General features: G+C 36.5%; 2 protein-coding genes across 2 annotated transcripts; one reads left to right on the top strand and one right to left on the bottom strand.

Moving 5' to 3' along the window:
- Positions 1–1,172: 1,172 nt before the first annotated feature.
- Positions 1,173–3,670, bottom strand: LOC148543991 (uncharacterized). Its single transcript, XM_088497952.1, has 3 exons — positions 1,897–3,670; positions 1,415–1,786; positions 1,173–1,324 (listed from the first exon to the last, which is right to left on the bottom strand). The coding sequence occupies exons 1-3, from the start codon at positions 3,668–3,670 to the stop codon at positions 1,173–1,175; spliced, it is 2,298 nt and encodes a 765-aa protein (XP_088354078.1).
- A 2,710-nt stretch (positions 3,671–6,380) lies between these two features.
- Positions 6,381–8,395, top strand: LOC148543990 (uncharacterized). Its single transcript, XM_088498810.1, has 3 exons — positions 6,381–7,290; positions 7,533–7,904; positions 8,289–8,395. Exons 1-3 carry the CDS (start codon positions 6,381–6,383, stop codon positions 8,393–8,395), a joined length of 1,389 nt encoding a protein of 462 aa, XP_088354936.1.
- The last annotated feature ends 807 nt before the right edge of the window (positions 8,396–9,202 follow it).

Genomic DNA, 9,202 nt, shown 5'->3' with positions numbered 1-9,202 from the left:
GCGGGGGCGTATTAAACCACTCTTCCACCTTAGCCCATGACAACAATAAAGACGTCTCACGGCCCACAAATTCAGCCCAACAGAATACACAATTAAATGATAATTTAGTCTTTATCTTATCTTATAGTTATCTTTATCTTTATCTATATCTTATCTTTATTTATTTTTATCTTTCATAGGCCAATACTCTATATATACTTAATTTTACCTTCATAGTTTACAATTCATTCAATCAACAATCAATAAAATTTCTTCATCTTTTTCTTTCACAATTCTTTTATTTTCCTATTCTTTCACAATTTTATTATTTTTTTTATCTTCAATTTTAATCAATATATTTACAGTTTTTAATAGTGAAAAAAAAATTGAGTTAATAAAATAAGTTAATTAGCCAATGATATTACGTTAGCTAAGGTCATTGTTATGTATAGTTTATTCTGGAAATACAACGACAAAATTTGAAAACATAAAATTTAGATCCATTTTAAACTTTACCTATTATTCTTCATGATTACTTGTCTTTTAACCTTAATAATTAAAATAAATGATTAGATGTAAGAAATAAGGATAAGTACTCCAACAGTATATAATAAGTTATGTTATGCATATCCTATTATATGTCATTAATGTACAATTATTTAATAATAAATACTAAGAATATTCTATTAAATTAAATAAGTTTTAGTCTTTTTAAATTATATATTTTTAAAATTTTAGTTATTCTAATAAATTATATAATTTTTAGTATTAAGGTCGTAAGAGAACTTAAAATGTTTATGTTTTTATTTTTACTTTTAATTACATAATGTAACTATTTAACAAGGTTGTGAGAACCGGACCGGTCATCGAACCGGTCAAGTAACTGGTTTAATGGTTCAATGGTTCAACCGTGGTTGAACCGGTTTAATTAAATATAGAGCGAAATTATAAAAAATTGAATACATAATTTTAAAAAGTTAAATTCAATAATTTTAAACTAATAAGATTCAAAATTTAACAATTTCACAAAATGAACAATACATAATTTATCATTAAAAGGCCATAACAACTTCAAATGACAATATTCAAAACGCACATAAATGACAAATGACAAAGTAACAAACACAATGTTTTGCAACCAAAAGAAACAATGTTCAACAAACAATACTTCAACTAAACAAAGACACTACTCATCAGAAGTCATAATCATCATTAAGTGTTCCGATGTCTCCATCATAAACAGGTAAGCCAAAGCCAGCATCTTCAGAAATATCACCAAAAGAAGTATTTGAGGATTCAATTACAACATCAGGCATATCCACTTCAACTTCCATGTCTCCACCATCTAATAAAATAGAAAGAAAACTCAATAAGAAAATCAATGTTAATGACATGTATCTTTATGGAAGGAAACAAAGTTTGCTATGTCACTCACCATTAGGATACGAAGGCATAGCATTATCAGTGTATATTAAACTTTCAATGCCTTCAACATCTCCATTAGTAAATTTAGGATCATCCTCATCTGCCATTACCCAAAAATCTACTGTGTCAATGCTTTGAATGTCAATTGGGTCATAATTCCTCTTCTTTCGATGCAACCTAGATTGAAGGCGTAGGTTATAGGTGACATAAACAATGTCACTTAACCTTTGATTCTCTAATCGGTTCCTCCTCTTTGAATGGATTTGTTCAAAAAGGCTCCAGTTCCTCTCACATCCAGATGAAGAAGAGGTTTGATGAAGAAGACGAACTGCCATTTTTTGCAAATTAGGAGCACTCCCATCATGTAGCCTCCACCATTCACCTATATAGATATAAAAATCAAATACTTTTTAATGTTTACCAATTATCACCCAACATAATAAACTTTGAAACTAAACTGAACTTGGATATGAAATAAGTCAAATAACTTACCAGGTTCGAGTCTTGATGCCGCTCTCTTAGCACTTTCCCTCCCAAAACTTTCTTTACAATCTCGATACAGCTGTATCTCTTGCATTGTAGCAACTGAGTCATCACAAAGTGTTTCAACATCAAGCAAATCAAGTAAAGATCTCAAAACATTTGCCTTCTCAACAAAACCCTCACTGTAGAAAATGCCCGGATTTAAAAAGTACGCTGCCGCATGGAGATCACGCTTCAAATGCTTATCCCACCTCATTTTCAAGATACTCGTGTATGGCGTATAAGCAGCTTTCCGATTTCTGAACATGGTCTTGATAGCCTTTTTTGCTCTTTGCATGCCTTCATACACGATTCCCAAAGAGGGTTTTTCATCAGCATCAACAAGCCTCAACAACTTAATTAGAGGACCAACAATTTTCACAGTGGTAAGACAGTCTTGCCAAAACTTACTGTCCAAGACAATTGAGCTAACCATCTTTCCATTAGCACTTTTGGATAACTTATGAGAAGTAAAATATTGGTCTACCATCAATGTCTGCAAATCTACCTTGTGATCATATATACTTTTCAAAGTAATGAAAACAGTGGCAAAACGTGTGACTCCTGGTCGAACAATTTCTGTCCAACTTTTTCTTTTTCTAAGCCAAGACAATAAGATCATATGATTGTAGACAAACACAGTCACTTTTGAAGCACGGGAAGCAAGGTCAGATATATGAGGAATACTTGCAATATCTTTCAATATAAGATTGATACAATGGGCAGCATAGGGAGACCAAAATATATTTGGGTATTTTTCATGAATAAGTTTTCTAGCAGATACATAATTAGCAGCATTATCAGTGACCACATGCACAATGTTACTAGGCCCAACCCACTCAATAACATCAGCAAACAAATTAAACAATGCATTGGCAGTTTTTATCACATCAGAAGCATCAACAGTCTTAACAAACGACATACCAGCAGGACAATAAACTAGAAAGTTAATTAAAGTTCGTTGCCTTTGATCAGTCCACCCATCTGCCATCAGTGTACAACCCGTGCTTTTCCATGAGCTCCTATACTTTTCAACCAGCAACTGACACTCTCTCTTAAGATCAGCCAGCAAATGAACTCTCATTTCATCATATGAAGGTCCCTTAAAACCAGGTCCAATTGCAGCAACACCATCCAATGCAGGTTGAAAGTAAGGTGATTGAATTGCATTGAAAGAAATACGTGCATCAACAATCCATTTGGCAAGTCCCAACTTAGCCTTGTGCACAATTTCTTTGCTAGCCAAAACACTTCTCAAAGTTGGTTGAGATCCTGGAGTAGTTCTTTCTTTAAAGTAACTTCCAATTTGTGTAGCTACTACAGCTCTTCTCTTTCCTTTGTCTCCCGTTGTTGTAGGAACAGCAGCTTGTATAGGGTTAGGCGATTCAGCCTCTTGTGCATGTGCTTCCCCACCATAAGCCTCCTCCTCAAATTTTCTTTTCTCCATCTTATTTTTCTTGTTTTCCATCAGAATCCTTTTGAATTGAAGTTCAACTTCTTCAGTTACTTTGCTACATACTTTGATTTGTCCAGGAATTTTCGCAAGATGATATTTCATCCTATATATCCCCCCTCCATTATAAGTGTTCAAACAAAAAATACACGTATATTGTGCCTTATTATTTTTATCATATTTCACAGTGAAATATTCCCAAGCCGGGTCAGATTTTCCTCGAGAGGAAGCTGTCTGAGATTCTTGTCTAGCATTATGTTGTTGTTGTTGATCATTTTGTGACTGTTCCATCTAAATTCAGAATGCCAGCAATCCAGAATCCAGAAATATATCAATTCATAGTTCATAGTTCATACAATTTATAATTTTATATGCATTCAATAGAGCAGAGTCGCAAAATAAAAAAAATAAACAGAGCAGACTTGACAAGATTAAAAAAAAAATAAAAATTGAAGAACAGAGCAGAACATAATTTTCAATTTCAACATGCATCAATTTTATTCCCAAATCCAACATACAAGTATACAACAAATTCATGTGGAATAAACAGACTTGACAAGATTAAAAAAAAATAAATAAAAATTGAAGAACAGAGCAGAACATAATTTTCAATTTCAACATGCATCAATTTTATTCCCAAATCCAACATACAAGTATACAACAAATTCATGTGGAATAAACAGAGCAGACTTGACAAGATTAAAAAAAAATAAAAATTGAAGAACAGAGCAGAACATAATTTTCAATTTCAACATGCATCAATTTTATTCCCAAATCCAACATACAAGTATACAACAAATTCATGTGGAATAAACAGACTTGACAAGATTAAAAATAAATAAATAAAAATTGAAGAACAGAGCAGAACATAATTTTCAATTTCAACATGCATCAATTTTATTCCCAAATCCAACATACAAGTATACAACAAATTCATGTGGAATAAACAGAGCAGACTTGACAAGATTAAAAAAAAATAAAAATTGAAGAACAGACCAGAACATAATTTTAAATTTCAACATGCATCAATTTTATTCCCAAATCCAACATACAAGTATACAACAAATTCATTCCACATTTGATTAATCATATAAAAAAATAGAATAACAGAAGCCAAAAAAAAATTGAAACAGTATACATACACTGAACAGATACTAGAAACCCAGATCTTACCTCAAGAGAAGAACGAAGAAAAGCCAGAAAATAACACAGCACGAACAGAAGCCACAAACCCAGAAACCAAGAAGCCAGAAACGGAGAAACCCAGAAGCCAGAAACGGAGAAACCCAGAAACCCAGGTGCGCGACGGTGCGCGAGCGTTGGCAACGGTGCGCGAACGTCGGCGACGGTGCCTGAACGTGGCCGAACGTCGGGTGTTCTTCACGGCGCCCTAAGATCCGTTGTGTGCAGAAGCTGCTTCAATTTCAGAGAGTGGAGAATAGATTGGGAATGGAGCTGATGGTTGGGAGTGGCAATGGAGGTTTCTTCACTCTTCAGTCTTCAGCAATGTTCTTCGAATGTTTTGGAGAATAGGGTTTAGGGATTTTGCCTTTGGATTTTCAATTTTGGGAGTGGCAGCCTGCAAGTTACGCGTTATTCATCTTTCTTTTCTTTTATTTTTTTTTTTTTACAAACGACGTCGTTTTACTAGCAGAAGGAAAAACCGGCACCTATAAAAACCGGGCCGGTTCGCCCGGTTCACCGGTTAACCACCGGTTCGACCGGTTTTTTTACCGATTTTTTGCAGGACGGTTTTAGAGATGGACCGGACCGGTTAGGGGACCGGTTTCCGATTAACCGGGTTGAACCGGCCGGTCCGGTCCGGTTTTCAGAACATTGCTATTTAACAATAATATGCCGCAATAATCAATAAAATCAAATATTTAAGTTTTGGGACAAATTAAGCAAAATATATATGAACAATAAAAAAAAATTAAAAAATTAAAATAAAAAATTTATTTAATTAATAAAAACTCTATATGCATTTTTTTAAAAGATTTAAAAGAAAAATAAAAAGTATTTAAAAAATAAATTAGATTGTATTTAATTAGTGATTATTATATTTTCTTTTTTTTTCTGAAATTTTAAATTATAAATTAAGTAAACATAACTTAAAAGTATATTACTCAAAAATTATAGTAAAGTGAAAACTTTTATTAAAAAGATTTTGTAAGTTTTTAAGTAGATAAATCAGAAATAAGTAAAATAACGTTTAATTAGTTGCCAGCGAATTTTAAGTTTGTCGTTACGACAAGAGTTAGTAAAGTATTATTTATTGCTAATCAAATAATGTATGACTTAATTGGAGAATGTTCTCAAAATATTATTAATTTGGTATATGTTTTAAAAATATTTATAATTAATTTTTTATTATATTTTATTTATTATTGATATGGTCGTCATTAATACGAGTTATAACTCGGCCTCATAATCGTTATCAATATGAGCTATAACTCATTATCATCCGTTACAACTCGGATTTTATGAGCCACAGCTCGGTGACATCAATATCCCTATCATATCCGACGCACAAACGGCTTAGTAATCAATGACATTATTGGCCGTTCCAAAACCGACGTTACGACCAAGGACGCAACGGACGAAGAAAACCCATTATATAAAGAAAGGTAAAGTATCTCTCGAATAAGTTCGAACAAGACAATATACTGACTTAAGCTTTGGAGTGCCTTCGCAGGTACACTCCTCCTCCTCTTCATTGCTCGTGCCTTCATAACACGAAGAAAAGCTCGGACTCAAGAGTGGGACGTTCAGCCTCCGAGTATATAGCTCGGTTGATACCAGATAGTTGAAGCCGATCTATTTCACAGGCAAGATCAATTGGCACCCACCTTGGGGCCGAGGAAATCGATTTTTTCTTTTGGTCCCGTTACCTTCGCTTACACCCATGGCTGACGTACCACCTCCTTTACTATCTGAACTTATGCGGATGGTAACTGAACTACAACAAGCCAATCAATGAATGGCCGACGAAAATCAAATAATGGCTGCTCAAATCGCCGAACTGAACCATGCTCGGATAGAACATAACGACACTCATCACCAGCAACCAGAAGATAATGAGCATCATTCCCAGCCCTCTCATGTCTCGAAGACTATCCGAGCCGACGAAGTTCAACCCGAAGATGAAAAGGAAGAGTCCGACGAACTTGTAGGACCCTTCACAGAAGAAGTAATGAACTTCGAATTGCCAAAGAGATTTACCCTGCCACTAACCCTCACACCTTATGATGGGCTCGGAGACCCGAAGAAATTTCTCAAAAAGTTCCGATCAATAATGATCGTCAATGGTGCATCCGATACTATTTTATGCCGTTGTTTTTCAAATTATTTAGACGGTCCTGCACTTGATTGGTTGTGTGCTTTGCCTGCAGGTTCTATCTCGCGATTTCAGCAGCTGGCGAAGCAAGTTGAAGAACACTTTGCTAGATCCGCGATTTACCTGCACGACTCTGATTATCTGAATACGATCAAACAGGGACTGAACAAAAGATTGAAGGACTATATGACCCGCTTCACCAAAGTCGCCATCAGTATACCTGACCTCCACCCCAAGGTCCACCTACACGCAATCAAAAGCGGAATTCGACCTAGAAAGTTCCAGGAGACCATCGCAGTAGCCAAGCCGAGGACTCTTGCAGAGTTTCGCGAGAAAGCAAAAAGCCAAATTGATATCGAAGAGCTCAGACAAGCTCAAAAATCTGAGAAGGCCAACTACCGAGATGAAGATAAGGCCCTAAGTACTAAGAAAAATTTTAAACTAACCCCTCGATTTGATTCCTTTACGCAGTTCAACACTAAGCGAGAAGACATAATTAAGGAGATCTTAAATCCAAAGCTAATCAAGCCACCAAGAAAGGCCGTACCTATCAAGATACAAAGAATATGGACAAGTCTAAATATTGTGCTTTCCACCAGAAATACGGCCACAACACTGACGACTGTGTGGTGGCTAAGGACCTTCTGGAACGCCTAGCCAGGCAGGGACACCTTGACAAATACATTGGGGGTCACATCCAAAAGCACATCACACCTTTCACAACCAACGATTCGTTTGAGCAACAAAACTGAGGAAAAGAGAAGGTACCTTCAAGCCAATACGAAAAACCAAGAGGTATAATTAATTGTATTTCAGGAGGATACACAAGTGGAGGATCCTCAAATTCGGCAAGAAAAAGATCATTCCGAGCAATATGCTCGGTGAATAGGCCACAACAAGAGGCTGAAACAACAAATCAACAACCACAAGTAACTTTTACACACGCCGACTTCGATTCCAGCATACAAAATTTAGATGATCCCGTGGTCATCACTCTTCAACTGGGGGATTTGTTGGTAAGGAAAGTACTCCTAGATCCAGGGAGCAGCGCCGACGTTTTGTTCTACTCTACATTCCAAAAAATGAAGCTCAGCGACAACATACTCCAGCCAACAGGAGGAGACCTGGTTGGATTCTCAGGAGAGCGAGTTCCAATACTGGGTTCAGTGTGGTTACAAACCACACTAGGTGAGCATCCTCTTTCAAAAACATATGACATTCAATATTTAGTAGTTGATTGTTTTAGCCTGTATAATCTCATTCTCGGCCGACCTTTTTTAAACAAGTTCGGCGCAATTGTCTGTACAGTTCATCTGTGTGTTAAGTTTCCTCTGCAGGACGATCAAGTTGTAACAATCCACGGAGATCATAAAGAGGCACGATAGTGCTACAACATCAGCATGAAACTCCAAAATCGTTCCAGGCAACAAGTGAACAATGTCGACCTTACCACCAACGGCCACGCACTCGCCGACCTTGATCCAAGAGCTGACTTTCTTGAACGCCCTAAGCCATCCGACAATTTACAGAAAGTATATTTTAATAATGATCCTAACAAATTTACTTATGTAGGTACGTCAATCAGCACACCAGAACTAAAGGCCATTACTACCTTCCTACAAGAACAAGCCGACCTATTTGCATGGACACCTTCAGACATGCCCGGCATCGACCCATAAATCATCAGCCACAAACTAGCTATAAACTCGTCAGCCAGACCAGTACAACAGAAGAAAAGAAAACTCGGTGAAGAAAAGAAAAGAGCATCTTTAGAAGAAACCCAAAAGCTCATCAACGCAGAATTTATCAAAGAAATCAGATTTACTACCTGGCTGGCCAATGTGGTAATGGTAAGAAAGCAAAACGGTAAGTGGCGCATGTGCGTCGACTTTACTGACTTAAACAAAGCATGCCCAAAGGATTCTTATCCTTTACCATCCATAGACTCTTTAGTAGATAACGCCTCAGGTTATGCTACCTTAAGTTTTATGGATGCATACTCGAGGTATAATCAAATCCTCATGCACCCCTCCGATCAAAGTAAAACGGCATTTATTACTGATTTTGGTAACTACTATTATAAGGTTATGCCATTTGGATTAAAGAATGCAGGTGCAACTTATCAACGTCTTATGGACAAGGTCTTCGCCAAACAGATCGGCAGAAACATCGAAGTATATGTCGATGACATGGTCGCCAAGACACAAATCGGAAAAAACCATATCGATGATTTAGCAGAAATATTCGGCGAGATATGCCGCTACAACATGCGCCTCAACCCCAAGAAATGCGCATTCGCCATGCAAGGGGGTAAGTTTTTAGGATTTTTACTAACACGCAGGGGAATTGAGGCAAATCCAAACAAATGCCAAGCAGTTCTGGATATGTCAAGCCCAAAGACAGTCAAAGAAGTACAACGCCTTACAGGAAGACTTGCCGCCTTGTCAAGATTTGTTCCATGCCTAGCTTCAACATCTATTCCCTTT

Source organism: Arachis ipaensis, chromosome B9 (assembly GCF_059453495.1).
Source record: "Arachis ipaensis isolate K30076 ecotype BB chromosome B9, ASM5945349v1, whole genome shotgun sequence".
NCBI classification, from domain to species: Eukaryota; Viridiplantae; Streptophyta; class Magnoliopsida; order Fabales; family Fabaceae; genus Arachis; species Arachis ipaensis.
Note: the sequence above shows the minus strand (reverse complement) of the source record. Positions and strands in the feature narration are given on the sequence as shown.

Coding starts and splice junctions, on each gene's coding strand:
- LOC148543991 (XM_088497952.1), bottom strand. CDS start 3,670: ATGGAACAGTCACAAAATGATCAACAACAACAACATAATGCTAGACAA. Junction 1,787..1,896: donor GGCATCAAGACTCGAACCTG/GTAAGTTATTTG, acceptor ATATCTATATAG/GTGAATGGTGGAGGCTACAT. Junction 1,325..1,414: donor TATGCCTTCGTATCCTAATG/GTGAGTGACATA, acceptor CTATTTTATTAG/ATGGTGGAGACATGGAAGTT.
- LOC148543990 (XM_088498810.1), top strand. CDS start 6,381: ATGGCTGCTCAAATCGCCGAACTGAACCATGCTCGGATAGAACATAAC. Junction 7,291..7,532: donor GATACAAAGAATATGGACAA/GTCTAAATATTG, acceptor ATTGTATTTCAG/GAGGATACACAAGTGGAGGA. Junction 7,905..8,288: donor GTGGTTACAAACCACACTAG/GTGAGCATCCTC, acceptor TTACTTATGTAG/GTACGTCAATCAGCACACCA.